This window comes from Triticum dicoccoides, chromosome 6A (genome assembly GCF_002162155.2).
Source record: "Triticum dicoccoides isolate Atlit2015 ecotype Zavitan chromosome 6A, WEW_v2.0, whole genome shotgun sequence".
Classification (NCBI taxonomy): Eukaryota; Viridiplantae; Streptophyta; class Magnoliopsida; order Poales; family Poaceae; genus Triticum; species Triticum dicoccoides.
This window is the reverse complement of record NC_041390.1, coordinates 477,929,847-477,957,618: the sequence shown is the minus strand read 5'-3', so window position 1 is coordinate 477,957,618 and position 27,772 is coordinate 477,929,847. Positions and strand designations below refer to the sequence as shown.

Below are 27,772 nucleotides of genomic sequence, written 5' to 3'. Positions count from 1 at the left end.
CTGTGGATGGGATGACTCACAAAATCTAGCGAAGAGAATAGGGTATGCGCCTTGTATCGTTCTTCCATTAACGACGCTATCGGCGCCAAATAGGAGATGTCATTGTTTCCTAATGAGCGGCCAACGTTGATATACCACCATCTGGGGACCTCCTATGCACCGCTCGCCGCGTCCAACAGCAGTCGGGTGCATAGGTGCGACCCGACTGCGCCGACTGTAGCAACGTACGGTGGAGTCCTGTTATCCCGCTGCAATGCAGCATGTTTCAGATATTTCTTGAAAAAGTTGAACAAAATTTTAAAATTCCAGACATTTTTTAAGAACGTCCTCAATTTGGAAAACATGATGAAATTGAAATTTCAATAAATGTGTTCAAATAGCAAACAAAATTTGAAATTATAAACATATTTTTGAAGATTTTTGTGACACTTTTGAACAAAAAATATGATTTTGAACATTGATTGGGAAAAGAGAACAAATTCTCAATTTTTGAATTTTAAAATCATCTATTTTGGAAAATAAGAACAAAATTTTGAAAATCCAAAACAGTTTTTGAAAAAAGCAAACAAATGTTGAAATCATGACTTTTTCTGAATATTTTGAAAAACAATGCAAAAAGTGAACAAAACTTTGAAATCCTAATTTTCCAAAAGACGAACATTTTTAGAATAACATGACAAAATTTTGAAATTTCCGAACAATTTTTGAAGATTTTGCACGTTTTTGAGAAAAAGGATGAAGAAAATTAAAAATTCGAAAAAAATTCAGCAAAAAATTGAGAAATTTGTATTTACTTAAAAAATGTGCAATCATTGAAAAAAGAAACAGAAAAACTAAAAAAATAGAAACCAAAAATTTCAGCAAAAACTCAAAAAGAAACCAAACAAAAAAAGACACGGTTTAAGAACCTTCTACAGGGTTACCAAAAATGGTAGAAAGAACGTAAAATGCAGTAAATAGGTTTTGGGCGCTGATAACTTCCACATTATGGTGAGAGCAACACCCGCTCACACGTCGTATAACACACATATTGTGCCACGTCACCGCATGCATGCATATGGGAAACTTTTTGGATTTTCATTTTTTAAAATATTTTATCTCTTAAATAAAAATTTCAATTGAAGATCCGTTTTCATCATTAAATTCATCGCGGCGAGATCTTCGAAACTAAATCTCATATCAATATGTTTTGAAAAATTTTTGGTTAAAAGTCGCCATGTTTATTGCACAAGAATTGTCATGGTGTTTGCACTGAAGTTGTCATGATATGTTTCGACTATTTTTTCCTCTATCTTTAAAAGTAAATTTTGACATATTATAAAACGGGAATTAAGAAACTAGACTTCCCATGAATTATAAGCTAAAATTGCCATGGTGAATTACTTAAATTTGCCATGATACATGCACTTAAATTTGTCATGGTTCATACAAAAAATAATTTGTGTTGTCAAAGTACTGGAATTGCCATGATCTATAAACTAAAATTGTCATTATCGATTACTAAAAATTGCCATGATCCATGCATTAAATTTGCCATGGTTAATTACTAAAAAATGCCATGGTCAATTAATAAAATTTGCCACAAAAAGTAATTAAAAATACAATGGTGGCTTTAAATCTACAAGAAAAAATAGATAAAACATGTCATGGCAACTTTAGTGTAAATACTATGGCAACTACAGTGTAAACATCATGGTAACTTTCGGCCCAAATTTTTTTCGTCAAAACATATCAACATGGGATCTAGTTTTGAAGATCTCATCGAGACGAATTTAATGGTGAAAACGGATTTTTAATTGTATTTTCTAATTAGAAGATAAAATATTTTTAAGCCGGAACCAAAAAGATTCCTGCTGATGTCATCTGTTTTGACGAAGCTCCTATTTTGACGTGCCAAAATGGATGGTAATGGAAGCGTTTGGGTCATGTTGCTTTGTGCTATACGTGTGGGTGTTAACATTTCCGTAGATTTTTCAATAGCAACTACGCCACCTCGTCACTTTATGAATACATACTTCATGTTATATATTTGTATGTATAGGAAATGCCCTGTATGTTTTTCCATGTTTTTTAATTTTCATTTTTTTCGTTTCATGTTTCTTCTTTCTTTTCTTAAATTCGTGATCTTTTCTCCAATAAATAGTTTTTTAATTGATGAAAATTTTCCAATTTGAATGAACACTTTTCAAATTTGATTAACTTTTTTCAAAATCAACGAACATTTTTAACTTTTTGGCAAACGTTTTTTGGAAAATTGATATATTTTTTTAAATTGAACTTTTTTCAAATCTTATTAGCCTTTCTCAAATCTTATTAGCCTTTCTCAAAATTAATGAACTTTTTTCTAGATTTGTGAACTTTTTTTCAAATCCTATGACCTTTTTGTAATATTGATGAGTTTTTTTAAAATGAATGAACTTTTTTTAGAATCTATGATTTTTTACAAAACTGATGAACTCCTTTTTAAGTTCGATGAACTTTTTTCAGAATTGAGGAGTTTTTTTCAAATTCAATAAACCTTTTCTAGAATCAAGGCGTTTCTTTTTCCAAATTCAATGAACCTTTTCAAAATTATAAACATTTTTTATTTGTCAAAATTTTCAATTTTGCAATTTTTTACATTTATATTTTTCATTTTTTAAAATTCAATGGAGGTGAAACAACACTCTTTTTTTTCTAGCAACAGGTGAAAACAACGCTCGAGCAAGCGACGAGGCGTGGCGATCGATAAAGCGATCAAGCGCTCACCACATGGGCCGGCCCACGAGCAAACGGTTGTGAGCGCCAGCTAGAGGAGCTGGCGCGTGCAGCGCTGCATAGGATCTCCCCTTGTGGGAGCCCCACAGGGGTCACTTCGGTGGGTTGAGAGCGCGTCAAGTGACGCGCTTAGCCTCTGTCACATATTGCATGCTGGGCGCCTCCTCAGGATATTTTTTAAACATTTTCGGTTTTTAGATGATTTTTTCGTCTGTTTTTTCCTAAGTTTTGGGGATTTTTGCGTGATTTCCACGAGAAACACAAATGTGTCTCGCAGAAATGAAAAAATGTTGGGTTTTTTTCTTTCATGAAAAGTACATATTTGCTTCTCATGGAGGTATAGATTTTCCTATGTGAGAAGCACAGTTGTGCCTCTCGGCAAAGAAAAAAAATGCTTTTATAACATATGTGTCTTTTGTGGAGGCACAAATTTTGCTTCCGCGGGGAGCACTATTGTGTCTATCCAAAAAAAAACAAGTTTTTTTCTTTCACAAGTCGCAAATTTGTGCTTCTGATGGAGGCACAGATTTGCTTCCGCTAGAAGTAGAGTTATGTCTCTGGAAAAAGGAAGAAATACGTTTTTTTTTACATCAAAAGCACATATTTACTTCTTCTGTAGGTACAGATTTACTTTCACGAGAAAATATATAGTGCTTTCTACTCGGAATTTTACTTCCGGTTGCCCTCACCACACTCATGGCCTTGTGCTAAGCGAGCACATCATGAAGTGAGAAACTAACCTCACCAAACCCTTTTATTACACCTCAAAAAGAAACCTTTTATTTTTTCTACTCGCTTTTCTGTTATTTTGCAATATATATATTTGTTTTGAAAATAAATAATCCTGTAATTTAGTAACCATGTTGTGATACTTTTAAATTCTACGCATGTTTTAGAAAAAGTTCGCATATTTGAAAAAATATTCATGAATTTAACAATATGTTCATGTAATTTGAAAATGTGTTCATATATTTTAAAATTGTTCACATGTTTTTAGAAACATTCAATCATTTTTAGAAATTATTCATATAATTTATAAAAATGTTCACACACTTTCTAAAAATTATCATATCATTTCATGATAAATCATGCATTTTTTTACAATGCTCACGCAAATTTAATAAATGATATTTTACTTATTTTTAAAATCACACATTTTAAGTAAAAATGTAACTTAGAAAATCTTCACATATTTCTAATAGGTGTTCGTGCATTTTGTAAAAAAACATACATTCTTAAAAAATCGTGTACTTTTTGGAAAATGTTCATGCATATTTGAAAAGTTTTGCTATTTTTAAATGTTCATGCAAATTTTATTAAATACTATAATCTATAAAAGGAAAAGAAAAGGTAAAAGTAAAAGTAAAAATGTTTAAAAAAACTTGGAGACCCATGTAAAGAACCACGCGTTAAAAACCATACATGTGTTAAGATTGTTTTTTTAGAAGATCATGTGTTAAGATTGCTAGACCACGGACCATGCCACGTGTGACGCGAGCAAGTGTGCGCTATTTGCCGTTGTGAAAAAATGCGGCAAATGAAATTTGTGATTAGCCACGAATAACTAGTTATGAGTTGGAAGGACACAACTTCCTTGACACATCGCAAGGTGCCATTGGGCCACTGGCATGTGTGACGCAAAAGTGGTACGTCAGAGAATCCTTTTCAAGTTAGAAGCACTCTGCCAATGTTTGTCGACCATGAAACTTAGGGTTCTGCCAAATTGCTTGTAGCTTCAACGATTCTCATGTCATGACCTTCTTTTTTATATTGCGAGAATGCAAGCCTTGGCCGTTTTCGCTAGTTGAAGTTGCTTTGATCACTTGACACTTCTATCACCATACATGGAAAACCGTCATGGAGACCATTTTTTGACCAATTGACACGTTTGAAATCTCTTGTTGATACAGGGCAAGAAGCTTCCCAAAACAATGGATTTCAAAAACTAATCATCACTTGATAGCAAAAAAGAAAAGTAATCATCTACTACCACGGGTAGAAGCGACTCTATCATAGTCGTCATATTTGTGCCCTGTGAGGATATGAAGACTGCGAAGGAAACATATAGACATAGATAGATAAAAAAGGCCGTCTTCATATTTTTGTTATATAGGTTTTGCTTGTCATTGACTACAACGATCCTTTCACTGTAATAGAAAATTCACGATATATTTGATTCAATTCAACTCTAATGATTTGGCTGAAAAATTAGTCGCATTGCGACTTGGATCGATAGAGCATCTAATACTTTGCTATACTATCAACTAATTAGCTAATAATTACGGCGATGGTTGGATTCGCCAGCGGGGCCATGACAGGGTAAGCGGGGATGCGGCAATGCGGGACTGAACGCTCCGAATATGGTTCGACCCGATCGTCCCAAAACAACCAGGCTTCCGTGGCGGCGGCATTACATGCCTCAATCCCCCGAAAGATGGCCTCCACGCGGTCGCCCCATGTCGGCCATGCTTCTTCACTGGCAAGGGCGAGCGCACGGTCCTAAGTTTGCCGCTAAGTTTCCACCTCGACCCTCACGAGCTTGACAAGGCCCACTTGCATATGCCCCCAGAAGGGGTCCAAGGCATCGGCGTGACGTTTTTAGAAATATGTTTGAAGAGGAAGAGATGAAAAGTTTTGCTATTTTTAAATGTTCATGCAAATTTTATTAAATACTATAATCTATAAAAGGAAAAGAAAAGGTAAAAGTAAAAGTAAAAATGTTTAAAAAAACTTGGAGACCCATGTAAAGAACCGTGTTACGCGTTAAAAACCATACATGTGTTAAGATTGTTTTTTTTAGAAGATCATGTGTTAAGATTGCTAGACCACGGACCATGCCACGTGTGACGTGAGCAAGTGTGCGCTATTTGCCGTTGTGAAAAAATGCGGCAAATGAAATTTGTGATTAGCCACGAATAACTGGTTATGAGTTGGAAGGACACAACTTCCTTGACACATCGCAAGGTGCCATTGGGCCACTGGCATGTCTGACGCAAAAGTGGTACGTCAGGGAATCCTTTTCAAGTTGGAAGCACTCTGCCAATGTTTGTCGACCATGAAACTTAGGGTTCTACCAAATTGCTTGTAGCTTCAACGATTCTCATGTTATGACCTTCTTTTTTATATTGCGAGAATGCAAGCCTTGGCCGTTTTCGCTAGTTGAAGTTGCTTTGATCACTTGACACCTCTATCACCATACATGGAAAACCGTCGTGGAGACCATTTTTTGACCAATTGACACGTTTGAAATCTCTTGTTGATACGGGGCAAGAAGCTTCCCAAAACAATGGATTTCAAAAACTAATCATCACTTGATAGCAAAAAAGAAAAGTAATCATCTACTACCACGAGTAGAAGCGACTCTAGCATAGTCGTCATATTTGTGCCCTGTGAGGATATGAAGACTGCAAAGGAAACATACAGACATAGATAGATAAAAAAGGTTGTCTTCATTTTTTTGTTATATAGGTTTTGCTTGTCATTGACTACAACGATCCTTTCACTGTAATAGAAAATTCACGATATATTTGATTCAATTCAACTTCATCTCTAATGATTTGGCTGAAAAATTAGTCGCATTGCGACTTGGATCGATAGAGCATCTAATACTTTGCTATACTATCAACTAATTAGCTAATAATTACGGCGATGGTTGGATTCGCCAGCGGGGCCTAGTTGCACGACAGGGTAAGCGGGGATGCGGCAATGCGGGACTGAACGCTCCGAATATGGTTTGACCCGATCGTCCCAGAACAGCCATGCTTCCGTGGCGGCGGCATTACATGCCTCAATCCCCCGAAAGATGGCCTCCACGCGGTCGCCCCATGTCGGCCATGCTTCTTCACTGGCAAGGGCGAGCGCACGGTCCTAAGTTTGCCGCTAAGTTTCCACCTCGACCCTCACGAGCTTGACAAGGCCCACTTGCATATGCCCCCAGAAGGGGTCCAAGGCATCGGCGTGACGTTTTTAGAAATATGTTTGAAGAGGAAGAGATGAAATGGATGTGGGTTGAGGGGATTTTTGGAGACACTAAAGAGGGCAATGGGAGAGAGAGAGAGAGGAGGCAGCGACAACCTAACCTTTTATAGGCTGATGGGGCCGCCAACCCTCCATTAAGAAAGCAGTTAAGGAGGCCATTGACGGCAAACGACCATCAAGTGGCACGCTTCCTGGTGGAAAACACGGCTGCACTCACACGCTTGCTGATTGCTCACATGACATCTCTCCGGCCGCTTAGACACAAGTCGTGAGATGATGTCGCGTTAGGGTTATCTGACAGGCCGGCCATGGGAATCCGATGAAGCAAACATGACAACAATGGCCAGGTGCCCGTCGGTGATGGTGTGTGAGAGGCCGGGTTGTTTCAAATCTCTCGCGTGAAGGAAGAAGGACAAAGCTAAAACTTGCTTCCCTTGTAGACGATTGGGTATAGAACGAGCTTCATATAAACCTCCCAGCCATCAAGTATGAAGACTACAAGGTCGTTTACGGAGCGAGCTCCATAAATTATGACGGTCCACATCCATATAGCGACTCTGCCAAAATATCATAGTATTCGCCAAAAATCATCATATTAACACGATCGAGGCCGAGCTTTTCTCGACCCACAAGGTTCACCCATAGCCATGAGGTTGGGTCCATCGGGACGGAGTGGCATGTCACAAACTCACATGGTTGTCCGCACGCATTGTAGTGTTGATCCAGCGCGCGGCAGCTCTCCGTGGACACGTGCCGGGCGGGGCTGGCCGGACCGCACCTCCCCTCTATCGGATGGGTGCCGAGCGTGCGGTTTTCCCCCCCACCGTGCCTCCGTTCCCCACCCCAGCTTGCCCTCTCCTCCGCCGTCTCTTCCTCCTCCCCTCCTCTCCTCTCCTCTTCACTCTGTGGAGCCTAGGCTCTTCGCACGGCGCACGCATACGCACCTCACACCAAAACCACCGCTAATTCTCACCCTCCCCATCTCCTCGATTCGATCCGCCCCTCCAAAACCCCAAATTCAGCCGCACAGCACAAATCAATTCCCCATCGCCCCCGTGCCGCGAGCAAACCCTCGAAATTTTGCTGCCTCCGATCGATCCCGTGGCCGGGTAGGGTTTGGGCGGTGGCGGCGGGCTGGGCCGGTGCTGCGCGTGCTCGTGAGGATCGGTACGGGTGTTTGCGAGCTTGGTCTCCACCGCATGCGGCGGATTGGAGGCGGGGCGGCCAGTTAGGGTTAGAACCATGGGGAGCACCGGCGAACCCGATCGGAAGCGGCGGCTCTCTGGCTCCTTTGCGCAGGGTGTTGATGCGGTGCCTCCTGCCAAGCGCCCAGCGCTTCCGCCTTCCTCCGACGACAAGAAGGTATACGCCTCACTCGAAGCCTCTCTAGTAGTCCTCTATTGTCAAGGTATAGGCTACTGTGTGGAGACTTGTTACTCAATTGTATTTCGATCGTGTATCAGGTAGCCCAGGTCCACGAATTTGCTAGGGTAATACATGAATCGATAGGAGATTCTGAAATCTCACTAGCAGCCATTTTACCTCGCAAAAAGACTCATTTTACGTTGGGCTACATCTCCGTTGAAGCCGGCTTTGGCAACCCAGTTACGCCTTGCATGCGCGTCGTACTATAACGGTTGGCATGCCCAAACTTTTTCCGCCGTGATTTTACCTCACTGCAAAGTTTGGTGCACAACATCTCTTCTTACCTTAGCTAGACCCAAATGGTCTTGCTGAAATTGTTCACAATACTGGTCGAATGCCCGTGCATTGCCATGGTACAACAAATTTAGACACAGAAATATTGATTACAATATCATGGATTATAACTGTGTTGTGATCCATATCATCCTGTTCTTGCAAGGTGAACATATATATCATCATGATTTATCTAAAAAGGGTATCCGGTGCTTTCAGCCAAATCTCGCATGACTCGAGGGACATTGACGTCACATTCGTTGTTCCTCTTCATCAGCGTACCAACACACACTTCCCTTGGTCTTAGCCCTCATGTGCGTGCATTGTACACTATTCTTTTGAAGAGCTCACATCTATGGTAAGCGTGTATGCCCATCGCAACGAGCTCTTGCCCAGCAAGGCAAAATCAGTCACTTTGCTCAAAGTTGATCTTTGGTGACACACTTTCTGCAACGGTCTCTGTAGTATGAGAAACTTGCTTGAAAGTAAAATATGACAAAAAAGAGCTTCTCTGATGAAAATGAACCGCCAGTATCACAGTTCATTTCTTGTAATAAAGGCTACAGTCGTGGAAGGTTCATCGTGTGGCCGTGTGGGTGTTGTGCCCAGTCTTGCCATAGCCTCTACCAAAATATAAGACGTTTTTTATATTTTGATACGGAGGGAGTAGTTGTAGATAGAAATCATTTGTCTTACACTACTTGTTAGTAAATCCTATGATTTGGGATAAGCTCAGGCTAGTATAAGCCTTGACGAATGTTGTTGGAACATCAATTGTTTACACATCGCGCATATATGTTTTGAGTACACAACTGTAGGTACAAAACATGTTATTCTTCCATATATTTAAAAAGAAGTAAAATATAGTTCCCTTCCACGTAGTTCTTCAGGAAGCTAGAGTCCACTCCACCATGGATTATGAATCCAAGGACTAGTCAAGACTAGTCTATAGACTAGTCTAGGAGTCTCAACTCCACGGCCGACTACACTTCAGTGTCGACTAGTCTATGAGTTGCAACTTCAGTGTCGACTAGTGTCAATTAGTCACGCTTAGACGCTTAGTCTATGAGTCTCAACCTCGGAACGACTCGTCGACTCGTAAACCCTGCACTCCACGCACTAACAATGTAAAAGCAAAACATGGATCGTAACAGAATGAGCCGTCTTGATCCATGTTTTGCTATCTTGGGCTATGTTTTTAAAGCGTCCCTAAGGCGACGCTTAGGCGTCGAAGCGCTCCCCCTCCGCTTTGGAAAATCGACCGCTTTGGGCGCCTAGGCGTACAAAGCGCCCGCCTAGGCGCCAAAGCGCCCCCCCTCCCTAAGGCGGTAAGGCGTCGCCTTAAAAACATAGATCTTGGGCAAGGTCAGCATTAGCCCATCATTGAGATATTTGGCCAACCAAAAGAGAGGACTAGCCAGGCGGTGATTTCACTATTTTATCCAGATTGATTGTGGCAATTGAATAGGTTCTGAGCTTGGTCGTTGGCCATGGCATTCGTACGAGCTGGCTCGATCGATCGGTTTCTGGCTGCTGGAGCCGAGGGAAGGAGCGCTGGAGCGGCTGAGAGCGGAGGTGTGCGATCCCAAGGTTGGACACGTGGCGCCATCTCGCATTGGGTATGCAGGGCATGAGTCGTGGAGACGGTCTCTGCCGAATTTCCGTTCCAAACCAGTGCGTTTCAGCGGAGAGGTGGAAAGCGAAAAGGACAGAGAGTGGGTTGTGGATGGACAGCACGGTGATGGGACAATTGCAGCCAAAGCGGTACGGTAATTTTAATTTTCAGAACGCCGAGGGACGGTGATTGGCGAGAAGCGGCTGGATTGGTGAGCGGTAGGGAGATTGGGCAACAAAAGGAAGTCGACGGGATACCTTGCGAGCGAGTTTTAAATATTTTATTCGCACTATGTGCTGATGGCAAGGAGAGGACATAAGGGGAGGCTGTGTCGTAAGGTCCCCATTTTTTTTGTTATGAATGCAGTTTTCTATTTTAGGTTCAATAGGTCCCACATGTAAGGGCGCATGAGGGTGGGTGAACTCATCAACTTAAAACTTTAGAAGTAGAATAGATGGAGAATGTTAGATATACACCTCGTTTGAAGTCTCTAGGTAGGCCGCTATAGTTCACGGCAGGAAGGTACACGCCGCATTTCAAGCTGTTAAGTAGTTCACTCTTGCTGGCTGGTTTGTAAAGGCTTGCTACTTTAAGCTTATTTGGATCCTGTATTACGTAGCTGGGGTCAACGACATTACTAGGTTACTTTGTGAATCGCAGGAGCTTCTCAGATCGCAACATAAATTATTTTACCTTGGGCATATCCGGTTTTACCGGATTCGCTAGCCTGCTTGCATTCTGGGTTTACCTTGGGCATTGCATGGGAAACCTACTGACATATGCATGAACGGTTGGCAAATCTGCATTTGTCCACCACTGCGAAGTGTACCGTACAACTTTACTTGTTGACTCCTTTAGTTAGGCCTAAAAAGCCTTGCTGAAATTGTCCATGACATGGTTGGTGTTAGATAGGAAAAGCTGTCTCACTATGAGAGCAAATATAGTATCCATTTAGAGAGATGATTAAGGATACAATAATCGATACTTCTGCAAAACAATTGTCGGATTTTTAATATAGCCTCATTTGGTATATGTTGTGGAATGATGTTTAGGCCACTGTGCATATAGATGTAGAAACGGATATACATCATTGATACACTTGTATTATTTGCCATACTGCTCTCTTCTGGATTTTGTTCTTGCACTGTTCATTACAGCAGTATTGTCAAGCCATGATCATAAATTGGATTTTGTTCCTTGTATTTAAACAAAGAAATCCATGCTGCTTTCATCTCGAATGTTCCTTCTTTTGGCTTTTCGACACTGTAATTTCCATTACTTATTTTCTATATATAGTGTTAATTATAACTTCGTTCTTGGTTGGCAGCTTGATTTTGCTGTAATTAAATACAGAAACCAAAAGCTTTCAGAACAGCTAGAAGTCCATAAGTCTGAGTACCATGCCCTCGAGGGTAAATTTGATGATCTCAAACAGAAACAGAAGTCTCACCATGAGATCCAAGATCTTGTTAACAAGTCATGGCAGCATGTAAGCTAAAACCTTACCTTGTTGTAACTGCAAAAACTACAAGTCTTCCTTTTGTTTACTGTAAATGTTATACTTGAACAGCTTGTGAGAGATTTGAAGGCTATCTCTGTTTGCAAAAGTGGATCCCAAAATTCTTCCTGCAGTGCAGTTCCTAGCAACGAGTCTACGGGTATGTCTTTGTTCTTGCCTGAATTAATTTGATTGTCGGCTAATAATAATTTGTTTCCTCATGCATAAAAATTTGTAATGGAAGCAGTACATGCATCTAACCCTTCCTTCTTAGGATTTGCAAGTTTTTTTTGGGAGGGGAATTTGTAATGGAAGCATTTCATCGTATTTGATTTTTGTCGATTGTTGTGGAATATTCTAAACTTGGATGTCCCAAAAATTACAGATTTAGTTTCTAACTTTCTATTCAGATGGTGCATGCATCCGGAAAGACAAGGACTTCCTTAGCAGGCTCGTTGAGACAGGTGCCACAGAAAGTTCTGGTTGCCATTTGGAAAACCACGTACACTCGTCAACTACTGATGTGCTGCAGAATATCTTGTTCTCATCAAATGATTCATGGCATGCAAACGAGAAGTTACCGTTAGATCACTTTACTGCATTACCCGAAGATGGTTTGTTCTTCACATTTCCTTGGTAATAATTTATTATTAATTACAGCTGAAGGACTGCCAAATTTCTTACCCCTTTGGTAACATTTCCTTGTTTTGCTTCACTGCAGAGCGCATTAAGGAACTGCGAAGTACTGCTAGTGAGATATCACTAGAGCTTAATGATGCTGTACGAGCACTTGGTGATCTCCACTTGAAGCACAGACAGCTGACAGAGAAGCACCATGAAGAGAGATATTTAAATGCTCGAAGCAAAGCTGAACAGAAACGCCTTAAAGGTATCTTGCTTAAACACGAGATGATTTACATACGTGGATACATACGACAGTTTGTTAGTGTCTTACTATATCTATATTATTTTGACACCTTCGATACCTGCCAATATACCCTTCTGATATGCATGACACACGCCTTGTAGTTGAGGGTATCTTCTTGCTTAAACATGAGATGCTTTACATACATGGATGCACATGACACTTAAATCACATTGGATATGTCACCACATCACCCTTTCCCCCAAATCTACCATTGCCTAGCCGTCTACTCTCCCAAAATCCATTCCCACTGCCTTCCCTCTGTGTGTTGCAACCACCATAACCTTCTTCGCCCATCTGCTGCTCTTGCCTCACGTAGTTGCTACTGCTTCCTACCTCTGGTCAGACATTGACAATAGCGAGGTTGATAGAGGATGAGGATAGATAATAGACTGAAGAGAGTTGGAGAGAGATCAGGAGGAATGGAGAGAGGCCAGTGCTGGATTGGGACAAGAAAGGCAACTGGAAAACAGATCTGGATATGTGTGAGAGGCAAAGCCGGGGGTTCCCTCACAACACTGCATGTTGTACTCGGCCAGGATGAGATATGCTGGCTAGGTAGGAATGTTTCTTCTCCTCCACTAACCTGTCTGTACTTACTCCCTCCGGTTGGGTTTATAAGTCGGGCATGGGTTTTTAGGTCTTCAGTTTAACTAGCAAAATGTGTATTATATAAAATATCGATTTAGATTCGTCGTTAAATGAAGTTTCTTACTTATAATTTTTGTGGCATATTAGACATGTTTTATTAGTCAAATCGAACACCTAAAAACCCATGTCTGACTTATAAACCCAACCAGAGGGAGTACGCACAATAATATATCGGTGATCCTTGTTTTTGTGGATTACTGGATCACCTAGCCACACAATGTCCCTTCCACTGATTAGACGAGATTTAACTATTTAGGCAATGTTTGCACAGTATATATGTGCCTATGATGCTGTGTGCAACTAATATTAAGGATCACCATGTTAACTTTACTGAGATGTTTGTTAACTTTTCAAGTGGAGTTGGCAAGTGCTGCTGCTGAGTTGGAAGAAAGCAACCACAAATTGGCAGTTCTCAAAGCACAGGGAGACACGACACATGGAACTCCAATCTTATTTCCAACTTTAGGAAATAAAAGCTTCCCTCAGGATAATGTCAGAGACAAACAAAAGGAATTGCAGGATCTAGGGGCTTCTCACAAGGAGTTTACGGTAAAATATTAAATACTTGTTTTAAACTTCCAGTGTTGCCTATGTTTGCTCTTACCCTAAAGTTGTTGCTTGCTCTATTGTTTGGATCAGGGTCTGATTTCACAACGCCTGGCGGAAATAAGGAGACTTCATGAAGAGAGAATTGAAATTTTGAACAAGTTGGCTACTTTTCAGGTTTGCACACTGATTGTTTAGGTGCCATACAAGTGAAGTAATGCTGTTCTACATTTTTTGAGTGTCTTTCCAGAGTTGATTCATAATAGTATTTTCCACCCGTGCTTCGCTGCAGCTTTTTTGGATGATGTTTGCTTTCCTATCAAGTACCAACATTAGCGAAAGTAATCCTAGATTATTTCTAGTCTCCAGAGGGCGACATACAGATGTGCCGTTCAAAAATAGATGTTTTTTTGCATAACATGTATGGTTTTGAAATTCCATCCTCTCAACTAAAAGATGTCTGATCAAAGCACCTTTTAATTGTTTAAGAATCTGAGGTTAGCATTTTGGCTACAATTTCAATGTTGACATGGCTTATTTGAGATTCCACCTTGGAGTCAATCTTAGAGTAAAGGAAGATGTGTTCAATAAAATATTCTTGCATATCTTACATTTGCAATTTATGGACAGAACATTTTGACGGATTTGAAGAGCATTTCTTCTTCAAAAGCTTTCCAAGTTCTGAAGGATCAACTCCAGAAGTCACAAGCAGAGTTGGACCACTTCCGGACACTATTAGAGAAATTACAGGTGGTTACTGCTCGTATAATTTACTTTTCATGTATCAAAGAGCCTCAGCTATTTATTTTATGTTTGACTCGGCTTCTACTTGCCTTTTCAGGTTAATAAGGATAAATTGATATGGCAAGAAAGGGAAATTAATGTAAAAGTTGATCTGTCTGGAATTCCTCATAGGGTATCTCTCAATTGTGAGTCAACCCTTGCAGTTTTAGATCAGAATCTGCGGAAAGTAGTTGATGAAAAGAATATGCTTGCACTGAAACTTGAAGAATCTTCGAGAGAACCTGGTATGATGATTCTTGTTTGACTTTGCTAATAGTGTTGAGTTATTCTCTTCTGGCCATATCGGAATCTAAATAAGTAAAAACTTACTATTTTCAGGTCGGAACCAAACCATATCAGAATTTAAAGCGCTGGTGTCATCACTGCCAGAAGAAATGGGCGCTATGCAAACTGAACTATCTAAGTACAAGGATGATGCTTCAGAATTGCATTCTTTACGAGCTGAAGTTCGCTCCATTTCTGATATTCTGGCTAGAAATGTAAATTTCTTGATATGAGCTTGTTGAAGAAGTTAATGAGTGTTTTGTGACTATTTCAATTACGTTTAAGCTATTCGTTTTGTGCTTTACAGGAGCATGCCATCAACGAATCATTATGTAAATCCACTCGTGCTGGACCTGAAGCAAGGGATCTACGGTCCAGGGTACTCAATTAAAAAATTGCTGATTTAACTAGCTGCATTGTCTTAGCAGGCATCAGGAAATGGCTTGTTTTAGCTAGATTCTTTGATTTCCATTCATATTGTTTTTATGAATTCTTAAGCCACTGGATTCACATGATTTGTAGGTTCGTGAACTAAGGCAAACGAATTGCGAGTTAAAGCTCTTTGTGGAAATGTATAAGCGCGAATCTACTGATTCAAGGTAGTTTTATTACAGCAGAAACCTTTCATGAAACTACCTCTACAATTTATTGTGTTCCACTCTGCTTGTTCTCCTATTGCCCATTGATCAGATCATCCGAAATAATCTGTTGAGCTTTTAAACATTGTTTACTACCAAATTCATAAGTTCTACTATAACAAACTTTACCATTCTGATGTCCATACCTTATTGTTTTGTGACAGAGATGTGCTGGAGTCGAAAGATAGAGAATACTGTGAATGGGCTCGTGCCCATAGCCTCAAATCTTCTCTTGATGATAGTAGGCTAGAACAGCGTGTTAAGGCAGCCATCGAAGCTGAAGCAACGTCTCAGCAGAGACTAGCAAGTGGTGAAGCTCAGATTGCTGAATTAAGGGGGAAGATGGAGAGTGCCAGAAGGTAAGCCATCACATGTGTTGAAGTAGGCAGAAGCTGGAAACATTATCTATTTTTACTGGTCAAAGTGGTGCTAACTCGTGAACTTTTCTGTGCATTACAGAGATATTGGTAGTTTATCTGAATTATTGAAATCAAAGCATGAAGAAGGTGAAGCGTACCTGTCAGAGATTGAGGTCTGTTTCATCTCTACATCTCTGTAAAATACAGATTATCAGTATTCTACAAATACTTATTTTTGACATTTCAGAGTATTGGGCAAGCATATGAAGATATACAAACACAAAATCAACAATTGCTACAGCAAATTATCGAGAGAGATGACCACAATACAAAGGTAATTCTATGGACTCATTTGCTATTCTTTGTTTGTGCTGATGTATCCTTGTTTTCAACATTAGTGTAACCTTAAAATCACCCACTTCTGTTCACAATAACTCTGATTTCACTTAAAGCTTGTTTGACTTCAGTTCCCATAACCTGCGGACATGCCAATAATAATTTAAATGTGCAACTAGAAGGTTTAGGTTACCACCATGATTTTATCCAGGTTTTCATGTTAGTAACGGTAGTTACGCCATGAGACCGTCCAGATCATTATAATCTCCTGGTAGCCTATTAACAAATAAGTGAGCTTGAGCATCATATTTTTATTTTGAGCATGGAGGACTGTTTATTTGTTGAAAGTTGAAACCAAAGACATTAGTATGAGACGTCATCAGATTTCTGTTTTCAGCATGGAGAATTAATCTCCCACTTAATTTGTTGAAACTAAAGACAGTAGACATTTACAGGAGTTCAACGTAGAAACACCAACACAAACAACTTCTGCTCTACGTGCCAGGTGATTTGCAACACAAATTAGCAGACTGCTAGCCCATGCTTATACGATCGCATATTTCGTTACATTGCAGTCTTTCAGGACACATAACCAAATATCAGCTTCAAGTTCCCTTGTGCCACTATCAACTTAGGCTTGATTCATGAGCACATGCTACCCTTTACAAGCTGAATTTTCATTCTTTGCCATAGGAAAAAGAATTCATACTATCTGGGCACATGGAGCCATTCTCGTTGGGCTTATGCCCCTGATCGGCATCATGTTGTGTTTGGTACGCAGTGCCATTTGCTCTGCCACCATGCTCGATTGAGCTTTGTTATGACCCACATGGCCACATTGTGCTCCACTACTGTGGGATAAAAATGAGTTTTTGCAAGTTAATTTGGTTGCTGTCAAACAGCAGGCCACTGAGCCAGGCACGGTTCACTGATAATCCTGCTTTTCATCTTCATTCCAGCTTAGGGTGTGCATCCGGTAAATCTGTTTTTTTTTTGGGTAAAAAATGGTTTAGTGTTGTACTCCCTCCGTCCCAAAATAAGTGACTCGACTTTGTACTAACTTTGTACTAAAGCTAGTACAAAGTTGAGTCATTTATTTTGGGACGGAGGGAGTAGTTAATATGGTATTTATTAGGAATATGGATTTACTTTTGTATGCCTAAAAAACAAGTATCTGTTAGTAGATATTACCTCCGTCCCAAATTATTGTCTTAGATTTGTCTAGATACGGATGTATCTAACACTAAACATGTCTAGGTACATCCATATCTAGACAAATCTAAGACAAGTAATTCGGGACATGGCCATTGCACTGAGCCGAGCACCACCTGTGAATCCAACGAGATGTCCACAGTGTCAAAGAGATGGTGCTTCTTGTTTGCTGGTGGGGAATAAGATGATTTTGTCACCTGCTGCTACAAGGAAGGCATGGACGAGGCATCCAAGACAGCACTACCGTGCATGGAGGAAACTGACTGGGAGTGCTTTGCTTCTGTTCCTAAGATGAGGCAAGCACTTGTGTTGCGCAATGCAGCAGTTTTTGATTCCATGCACGCCCAAGGTGACCAGATTGGTATCCTCAAAGTGCATTTGGATGTGATCCTCATTATGCCTTGGTCCTCTAGTGAGTGTCCCAAAGCTGGTGCCACATGTATGTGCGAGTGCCATGCACATAAAGTGGAAGCCACAACATGGATTTACACCCTCAATTCACATTTTTAGGGCAAAAAAAGGAGACCTTTGACCTCACATCGAGAGGGGAGGTCATGGGACAAATGTTAGGAAGACAACAAACCGCTGGACTCGTTTCAATCTGCAGCAGTTGTGAGGGAGAAGATGTGCTAGGACGGCATCCAGAGCATTGCCATACTACTTGGCTCCGTTTTCTCCAGATCTGAACGTGTGTGCGTTGGGGGGAAGGCAGACAAGAAAGAGAAGGGGATAGAGGAAGAAGATGGGAGAAAAGAGGAGATGCAAAAAACATACTAGTATATTGAATTATTCTTTGAGCCAATTCGGTGGCACCTAGACGATTCTAGGCCACTTTAGTGTCTCAGGGACACCTCACGGAAAAATGGAACCAAACTGTGGAAGTGGGTTTTGGCTAGACTGAGATAAATCTAGGTGGCTGGAGAAGTAAAAGGCGAGTTGTGGTGGTTGAGTGAGATAAAGGCCGCAACTACAATGCATTTTGCTATTTCCTAATCTACGATGCTACATACTGAAGTTGTGTAGAAAACCTCAAATTAGTAATTTGTGTGCATATTTGGTTGATTAATCAGATTAGCATAACTGCACAAGAAAAATCAACCATGGTCATTCAAGAGTCATGTTTGTCTTTATTCGTTGGGGATGAAATTATAAGGATCTTTTTAAACAGCGACTATTGAAGCCTCTACATGTTACTGCAGATCTTTATGGAAGGCGTTAAGGTGAAACAGGCACAGGATACTTTGCATTTAGAGTTATGCAATCTGAACAGGAATTTACGGCAGGCAAAGGGTTTGATGGATCTGTACAAAGATAAAATCGCCCAGTTAGACGACAAGGTAAATTTAAACGCATAAATGTAGGGAGAACATTCTGTTTTAGCGAGTGCTTGACACACATGTTTTTCCTTGCCCATTTGCAGTTAAAAGTTTGGTCAGAGCAGACAGCGAGACTTTCGGAGGATGGACGGCGACATTCTGTTTCTTCAGGCAATGCTCAAAGAAAGCTGGCGGATGTATTGGGAGAGGCTCAACAATTGAGACAGTCCATGGATCAAGTACAATCCAATGTTGGGAGGAGTCGACTAGGAGTTGCCGGGCTTCTTGTAGAACTAGAGAAGGATAGGTAATTGTTTGCAGAGATTTATTTTTCCACACTCCATGTGATCTTCAGGTTTCTTGACGTCACAAGTGTAATGATGTTTTTCCAGGTTTAGTAAGAGGAGAACTGAGGACGATTTGGAATCGTTATCAAGGAAAGCTAGTTCTCTTAGAGCAAAGACAGAGGGATCGTCGGTGTTGGAAAAGGTTCATCAGGAGGTGAATGAGTACAGGGGAATATTGAAATGTGGTGTCTGTCGCGACCGACAGAAAGAGGTGAATACCGTTGCCTTCATTTCCTACAACCTTGGTCACCATATCGAATCTGAACTTGTTCTCCCATGTCGTTTAGGTCGTGATTACCAAGTGCTACCATCTTTTCTGCAACGACTGTATACAGAAGTTGCTCAGAAACCGCCAGCGAAGGTGCCCTTCCTGTGCATTAAGCTTTGGGGCTAATGATGTGAAGCCGATTTATATATGATGCAGCGGTGGCAGCTGTCGTGGGTCATCTAGGACAAGTGACTGAACGCCCCATGTTTGGGGTTCTTGGTGGCATGATCCTTCAGTCGGAAATTGTAGCTTAAATTTCTGCAAGGCGGACCCATAGCATACGTTAGGCTGCCGGCACAATGCCTGTGGCTTATGCTATGCAAGTGTGTCTTCCCGCTCCTTTGTAAAGTGTGGAATTTTCTTGTTGAAATAGCTGCTAGTCTTAGCTTGCATATACAATGTGTTATTTTGCTTGACATATCCAAGGATGAGGAGTTTGTGACTCCGAAAACATACCATAGGTTGTATTGACATATATGGATGGATTGCAGTTCCTTTTGTTGTAGGTGATGTTGAGAATGTAGCTTTTGGCCGTTCGTTTCAGCTTGTACTTTGTACATTTATTATCCTAGTGGGCTCTTTGCTGATAGTGATAGATATCTCCGGTGAAATGCTGTTTCTTAGTACTTCCTCTGTAAAGAAATATAAGAGCGTTTAGATATAAACGCTCTTATATTTCTTTACAGAGGGAATACCAAGAATTGACAAGGATCCAGGTTTGCTGTAGCAGGCTTAGATGGGCATGTTGCATGACTATAATTCTGGTTTTTACTTTCTTAACATGCATGCTCCGTTTTCCTTTTTCTTTTTTCTGCAAGAAAACACTCTGGTTGTGTGCAAGAGGAGAGGGCATCGATGTTGGTACATCCGTAGTGTGGAGACAGGTTGGTAAAGATGGCAGGGGCATCAACCTTTCTCCCTGTCTCTCATTTGTCATACGGGTACACTGGTAAGTTATGTCGCATTGATTGCAAGGATTGAAGGCTTGATATGCTCTGCTACATCATCTCACGGGACTCGGTTCTGTCGTGTGGTGTAGCTGGTTTCGACGGCGTCATGACTACGCACTTTGAAAGCATAACACTGCCTCATCTGTGTCGCTGCAGATTCCCAACAGTGCTTAAGCTCCTCGAGGCCACTGGATGCTGACCAATGGGCAACTTTAGATTCAGAGTAGACAGACCCCCCGTTCCTGCTCCGGACGGCCCACCGTACTCCCCCCGCGGTTTTCAAAGCCCTTGTCCACTGGTTTTACCACGGAAGAGCCGCCCCGCCGGCTCGCTTCAGTCGCCTGCGGCTGCATCACCCGGCCGGCCCATCGAGCTTAGGGCCAGTTCTTCTCGCAGCTTAAAAAATAAGCTGTCTTCTCTTCAGCTTTTTTTATAAGCCGTCTTTCTGATACATTAAGACTTCTAAACTAGTTATGGAATAACTAATATCGATAGGAGCAATCTATCTATATCCTAATTAAAAGCTTAACTATGAGCGCACGGTTGGCGGTAGTCTAGCCAAACCATACCGTGGCGCCACGGGCGACCGCAGCGGTGCACGCATTGAGCACCGATCCGCCGGACGCCAAGGTTAGTTGGTAAACCATGCGAGTCGTACGTGACAAACTCGTTTCACTTAACAGTGACGCGGACAGCACATTGCCTTCCTTTCGGAGAATAATAGTGCGGGCCACGCCGCTGCCGCTGCCGCCGGGCTCAACGAACGGGCGCACGAAATCTTGGCCCCTCGAGACGGGACGACGGGGCCGGCCAGTGCGTCGGCACTCGATCGGGTCGCACTGTTGCTTTCGATCGTAATAAATACGAGCGCTACCGCCACGATTATTTGCCGGGTGGGCCATAGCCAGAGCCATTCCTGCGTGTATCCCGATAGATCTCACCTACGTGGAAGTGCACCGTACAACTTTTATTCAATTTGGCAGGCAGGGCGGCGAGTGAGGAGCCGGGTGACGTAGGCAATGAATGAGTGCTGGTGGTAATTGTTAGAATAAATTCGAGGCATATCGTTGATCATCCGAGGACTAAGCAATCACACGAGCACAACACCGAGATTTGTTAACGAGGTTCATCGATATAGTTATATCCTGGGGCTTGAGTACGGACGACTCCTCCCTGTGACACCGTCATAATACCGCACACCGGCCACCCGGGCGCCGGCACACGCCGCCAACTCCCCCTTGCGCGCCTGTGCTATTATGTTGGCATATGTTACATCGTGTGTTTAGCCCCGCTATATATGAGAGGCCTAGGATACAAGTGTCCTACTTGGACACGACTCCATATCCTATCTAAACACAATACAACTACAAGTCCAACTGTAACCTACCTTGTACACAATATTCGACACAACTCTAACAAACTCCACCTTGACGAATATTCTCCACCACCTTGAATTCGTTAATGCGTCAAGCTTCCATGTACATTGGACTTGACCTTATCCTATGAGTACCGCTGCTACTTCAAAGACTCCATATGACCCCACCCGCAACTTGTAGTCCCTCCTTTTCTTGACCGCAGTCAACACTCGAGCAAAATTAAGTTCCTTGTTACTCTAGTTTGTGCTTCCAACTTCCAGAGCATCAGTCTAACGCCATCACACACTGATCACTGACCTGCGTGAAAGTGAACAACTCACATATTGGGTGTCACACATAAGAGTTACCTGAACTCAACATCACCGCTCCTTTCTTGACCGCCTGTCTGAAACTTGAAGGAATTTCACCATTGCTTGTAGTCACCCCGAGTCAAATTCGCAGTTGTCTCACCACATGTATGACCACCAGAGCCCTGGCCCGTCTCCATGTCCCGTGCGTACCGCACACCTCGCCGCTATTACCGCGTCGAGCCTCCACTGTCCTGGTCGAGTCTCAAGGGTCGCAAACCACACCACTCAACCCCCACTACAGAGTACCACCGATCATCACCGACCGATGACGAGTTTCACACTTTCATCAGACCCTTGGGCTCCAGTCCGAATTGTGTGTCACTCGCTTTTCCCCTTGCTGAATAGGCTTCGATTTCCTGGATCCTTACACCGTAGCCCCTCAATCCAGCTCCACCTTCAACATGACTCCATGGTAGATGATTGGTCCACCCTCACGCCCCGTCGACTTCAAGCTCCGTGTGTACATCACCTTGAATCAACCCCGCGTCATAGTCTTGTCGAAGCCACACAAGTCCTCGGACCTGCGCCACGTGTTTCCACGCCCAAAAGTCGGTCACCATCAGCATCACGCTCCTATGTCGTCGTCGTTGATCCAACCACCGTCTTCTGTACCAATCGACCTGTGTCGATCCGTCAAACTGACAAGTCTGAGCCAGCCGAAGTTGTCCGACTGTAACCATACTCCACCTCACGCTGTGTTAGCCCAACACACCACGCGCATTGCTCGACGCCCTGTAGAATATGATCCTGACACACACACACTTCAGACTCCTTCGAGACTTATGTGCATGTTTCCAACCTGCCCACCTCCCAGTAAAACACCGTGTGCAATTAGCAATCCATCAAAGAAAAAAAATCGCTTCCATGGTAGCTCCTGTAGCCGCACCAAGTGCATGACTCCGCAACTCCCAATGCTTCCTTTTTCCTTATCCAATTGCTGTCCTTGCCACGTCAATTACCATAGTGCTACAGATCTCTTATTTTTTTTTCTCAAACCAATCCCGTGTCCAGCTCCTGCCGCTCATGAACCTCTCCAACACATGCAACGCGCACGCTAGTCTCCTGGGCCTTGGGCCGCCTGTCACGCGCCGTTGCCTCTGAAGAATCCTGTCGCCGCACACTGCATGACGCCGTTGTCTTTGTGTTCCCCTGATCGCCACGTCTCCTGCCCACTCGCCGAGACCGATTCGATCTAGGACGTCGATGCTTACGGCCGCCTGCTGCTCCGATTGCTATTACGCCGTCTGAATAGATCTAGTTGCCACCGTTCCGATCCGTCCATCGGTTTCAAACTCCACAACCGTGATCTTTCGACTTCGCTTCCTCTAGATCAACCACCACTGCCTCTTTCGAACCTTACTCATGATACCACTTGTTAGAATAAATCCGAGACATACCATTGATCATCCGAGGACTAAGCAATCACACGAGCACGACACCGAGATTTGTTAACGAGGTTCACCGATATGGCTACATCCTCGGAGTTTGACTACGGGCGTTCCTTCCCGTAACACCGTCACAATACCACACACTGGCCACCCGGGCGCCGGCACATGCCGCCGGCTCCCCCTTGCGCGCCTGTGCTATTATGTTGGCATATGTTACATCGTGTGTCTAGCCCCGCTATATATGAGAAGCCTAGGATACAAGTGTCTTACCTGGACACGACTCCATATCCTATCTAAACACAATACAACTACAAGTCCAACTGTAACCTACCTTGTGCACAATATTCGACACAACTCTAACAGTAATATACGAGCAAATGAACAACAGTGACCACTTGACGTAGGAAATCACTGTTCATTTTCTTCGGCCCCGGGCGGTGCACCGTGGACCTTGCCCTTGGGCAGGCAGCCACATGATCGAAATCGAACTACCGCGGCGCAGAGCCACCGATGCTTTTAGTACATGGATGTCGATTGACGTATAAGTAGATCACTTTTGTTCGTCGTCCATTTTATTTTCAATCGTCCACGAGCGACTGCATGGCGGCAGCTAGCTAGCTAGCTATCGGGTGGGGGAGAAGGCGAGCCAGTGTCAGCGTCAACTGCCCTGGGCACACGCACGCAGCTGCAGCTGTAAAAGGGAGGAGCTTTGGCACGTACCACATCAATGAATGCGCTCCTTCCGTGCTCCCAGCCGGGACCATAGATTTTTTATTTTTTGCCATACTTGTGGCTCTTGAGATGCCGCACAGAGCAACCCATTTATGCGCACACTCCCTCCGTGCATGGTAACAATGCCGCCTCCCTACCACACCACTAGCGCTCGATCGCACACCACACCATGCAACGCATGCATGAATGCCATGTAATGTTGACCCCAGCACAAGCCGCCACTGTGCGCCCTCCCTCCCATCCACCAGGAAAATGGGGAAGCTGCACTGTGCGAGCCCGGGGCCGGGCGGGGAGGGAGGGGTCGACGTGGTGGGGGAGAGGAACAGCCAGCGGCGCCAGCCGAATCGGATGGATGGCTCCTCCAATGCGGGGGGCGCACGGCGGATTCCCTCGGCTCGTGGCCACGGGATCGCGCGGCAGCACAGGGTTTCCACGGGCCACCGTACCGTCGGTCCGTCCATCAGGTGACGACGCAGACCCGCGCGTACAGTGGCACGGGGGTCGGGGGCCTTGGCGTCCCGCGTGACAGCACACGAGCCCCGGCGCGGAAAAAATGCTACTAGGAGCGAAAACGATGGCGAGCCGTACGTGCGGTGCTGTGCATGCCCAACTTGCGTTGTAATCGGGTCCATTTCGTGGCGCTGTACGCGTACGCATACGCCGCGGGGTGTGCGTACGTACATTTTTGTGCATACTCGCCTTTTCCTCTTTTGGTGATGATTACGTCTACGATCGACGATAGTATCTGCGTACACGCAAGCAAAAAAATTCTTACCAGTTCAATATCGTGAGGGCTGTTTGTGTATAGCTTGGTCTCAAAAATGAAAAGAATAGACCTAATGGGATATAGGGGCATCTTCCTTTCCACCTATCGGTTGTCTATCTTCATGATGAGCAGAGATAGGCCGGGGCGAGACGTGTACCCAAGTATCCAATCTGCTGCTGAGGATGGACTAAAGACTAAAGACGTCCCTAGACTCTTTTTTCTTTGCCCCACGTAAGCTTCAGCCCACTATTTCTCTGTTGCCTCTTCACCCGCACAACGCAAACATAAGGAATCCATCTAATCTCTCGGCGCCTTTGATCCACGTCATTATGCGCGATCCCTTTATTCACCTTGTCTCTATGTATAGGCGCTCCCATCAACACTGGACTTTAGCGGGGGTGGTGGGTAGGGCGTTCTTTTCTTATAGTACAGTATACACTAGTACGCACGCCTGGTCTACTCCGCTACACAATAGTAGTAGTGTACTACTACTATATAGTAGTCACACAAACGTGCACGAGCTAGGCAGGTCTCATCGTCCTCCCTCAGAATGTACCATGACGACTAGATTCGGAACCGATGGTGCAAAAGAAGGAAGGACGAAATTTACCGTACATTTAGGTAGGAGTAGGTCTCTCTGTCAACAAGTTAGTTTCATTTGCGAAGCTGCAAAGATAGATACTAGTAGTATTATATGTATATGCATGCAGTTTTCACCTGTGCTACGAAACTGAACGGTTGTTTTACCCATAGCACGACACGACTGTACTTTTCGTCGACCTAGCAACTGACCAACGAACGAGTGCATGTAGTAAATTGCATGGTGGTGAGCTGGGCACATACGGTATGGGCGCGTGGACAGCTCGATCGCTAGCTATTTGCCCTGGACGTATGCGTTGCATACTTGCATTGGATACCCGGGCCGGTGCGTACGAATTTGGCGTATTGCGTATCGCCCAGCTAGCGTACGCCCACATGTCGTGCGTGCTAGTCATGTCATCCCATGATCACCTCCTGATCTGCCTGTTTCTGCTTGGGCACCCCAACTCTCAACTCTCATAGTCGACATAGAGTATACCCTCACAGGTACTCGATCGCCATCAGCGCGGCACTGAATTTTAGGCGCGAATATTCACTCGAGTCATGGCACAGTGCCCGCGTCAGTGTCGATCGATCGGGACGGCCCCAAAGCACGCATGCACGCACGCACGCACGCACGCACGCTGGCGACCGGCGGTATTGATTATTTGTTGAAGAGGAAGAGGAGGAGGAAGACGACGGAGGAGTGTGAGCCTAGTGTTTTCGCAGGGTGGTTCGCGGATGGCTGTCTGGTGGCGACCGCCTCTAAATGCACCACCTACGTGGGAGACAAAGGAGGCTATTAAGGTGGCCGCCCGGGCATTACCTACGTGGACACGCGTACGGCGAACAAGGCAAGCCGCTGTCTGCTACTCACTCGAGCCTTCCTTTTTTCTCCTTTCCCCCCTTCACAAATGAAACGTGCGCAGCGCGCGGGAGACGACGAGCGAGGAAATGCTTGTGCATGCACACATCAAGAAGCTAGCCGCAGAAGCAGATCGCACGGAGGAGTACGTGCAGCGCGCAGAGACCGACCACGGTGCAGGATTCATATTTCATGACGCCGCGCGGCGGTACCGGTAAATGAACGGCAGCAGTGGCGGTGCCGCGTCCGTACCAGCGCATGCACGGCCTGCTTTCTCGCCGGCGACGGCGCACCTGGTCCGCCCGGGCCGTCTACACCGAATCCATGGACTTTTCTCCCCGGCTGTGAGTCACGAGTCACACCAGCTTGCACTGCCTGCCTGCTCTGCTCTCTCGGCAGGGAAGGACCATGGATCTTCACCTCGCATGATTACAAGTGACGGTACGGCCGGCGGTGGTGTAGGTACACACAACCAGCAGCAAACATTCAAACCCACCCGCTGCGAGTCCCCGACTCATCATAAATGGCGGGGTACGGGGCGTCTTATCATGGGCACTTTTGGCCATTCCCGGCTGGTGTGTGCAGCGGATGCGTCCAAGCAACCCTATGCCATGCTTGCAAATTTCGCCTAGCTTGGTTTGTTTAGGCTTATTTAGATCTCGTGAAAGATATGGAAGTGACTAGCTTTGTGCGTAGTTATGCTACCCCACGGCCACGGGAAACAAAACAACCACCAAACAACCACTGCCGGCAGTGAAGCCCCAAGAGAGAGATACCATGTCTCTGTGGCCCCGGCGCAAGGACCCATTTTTTTGGGCACACTCATGCATCTCTGTCGCTCATGGGCTGTACGATTGTTCCAGGGGCCCATCAGGCCCACAAGGTACGTGGGGCTACGTAGAGCAGGCGTCATCTTTCTTGGACACCACGTAGGAAATATTTTGCCCATGAAAATCTTGTTTCCTTGTCCTCTAAAAAATCTTGTTTCCAAAGAAAAGAATCATTTAGGTATGCTAACTAAAATATCACTTTTATTTTTATGAAAAAAAAGAACACCACTCTCTAAAAGAACATAAAAGAGTACCACTTTTCTGAGAAGCGTCACTCGAAGTTTTTTTTCCGGGTAGAAGTCTAGCTTGTTTTGCTTGTCAATTGGAGAAAAGGCCATACTCAGTTATTACTTTTGCCACATTCAATTCATGATTCATATTGCTTCACTCCTCGTCGAGACACACTGTATAGTGCGATCTTAGTAGTGCAACATATAATGACCGTAGAGTTCAGACATACACACACGTACGCACACGCACACGCGCATGTGCACACACATACACAGTAATAATTTGAATCAGTGTGATCTCTATCCGTGATTTGATGTGGATGCTTTGGCTTGCCTGCTTTTTGCCGATCACCTTGCAAATTGTTTGTTTGAGGAGTTCTTTACACTACATTCCCTTAGTTAGAGAATTTGCCCACTACTTTGGTCTCACAAAATGGGCACCCGTCAGTCTCTCTTTTTATTATGACAACGAATAGATCCTCGGTGAATAAATC

At 43.8% G+C, this 27,772-nt stretch overlaps 1 protein-coding gene across 2 annotated transcripts; it reads left to right on the top strand.

Annotated features, from left to right (window-relative positions):
* Nucleotides 1-7,553: 7,553 nt before the first annotated feature.
* On the top strand, nucleotides 7,554-19,778 carry LOC119317374 (E3 ubiquitin-protein ligase BRE1-like 1). Of its 2 annotated transcripts, XM_037591820.1 has the most exons (19): nucleotides 7,554-8,097; nucleotides 11,376-11,537; nucleotides 11,619-11,706; nucleotides 11,957-12,160; nucleotides 12,268-12,435; nucleotides 13,478-13,671; nucleotides 13,762-13,845; nucleotides 14,299-14,418; nucleotides 14,510-14,696; nucleotides 14,791-14,951; nucleotides 15,044-15,115; nucleotides 15,259-15,335; nucleotides 15,539-15,733; nucleotides 15,834-15,906; nucleotides 15,981-16,067; nucleotides 18,481-18,618; nucleotides 18,702-18,904; nucleotides 18,990-19,155; nucleotides 19,232-19,778. In XM_037591820.1, the coding sequence occupies exons 1-19, from the start codon at nucleotides 7,978-7,980 to the stop codon at nucleotides 19,361-19,363; spliced, it is 2,631 nt and encodes an 876-aa protein (XP_037447717.1). In that variant the 5' UTR covers nucleotides 7,554-7,977; the 3' UTR covers nucleotides 19,364-19,778. The 2 variants fall into 2 exon arrangements, with proteins under 2 accessions (XP_037447717.1, XP_037447718.1); XM_037591821.1 differs by lacking the exons at nucleotides 7,554-8,097; nucleotides 11,376-11,537; nucleotides 11,619-11,706 and having other exon boundaries at nucleotides 12,019-12,182.
* Nucleotides 19,779-27,772: the final 7,994 nt, after the last annotated feature.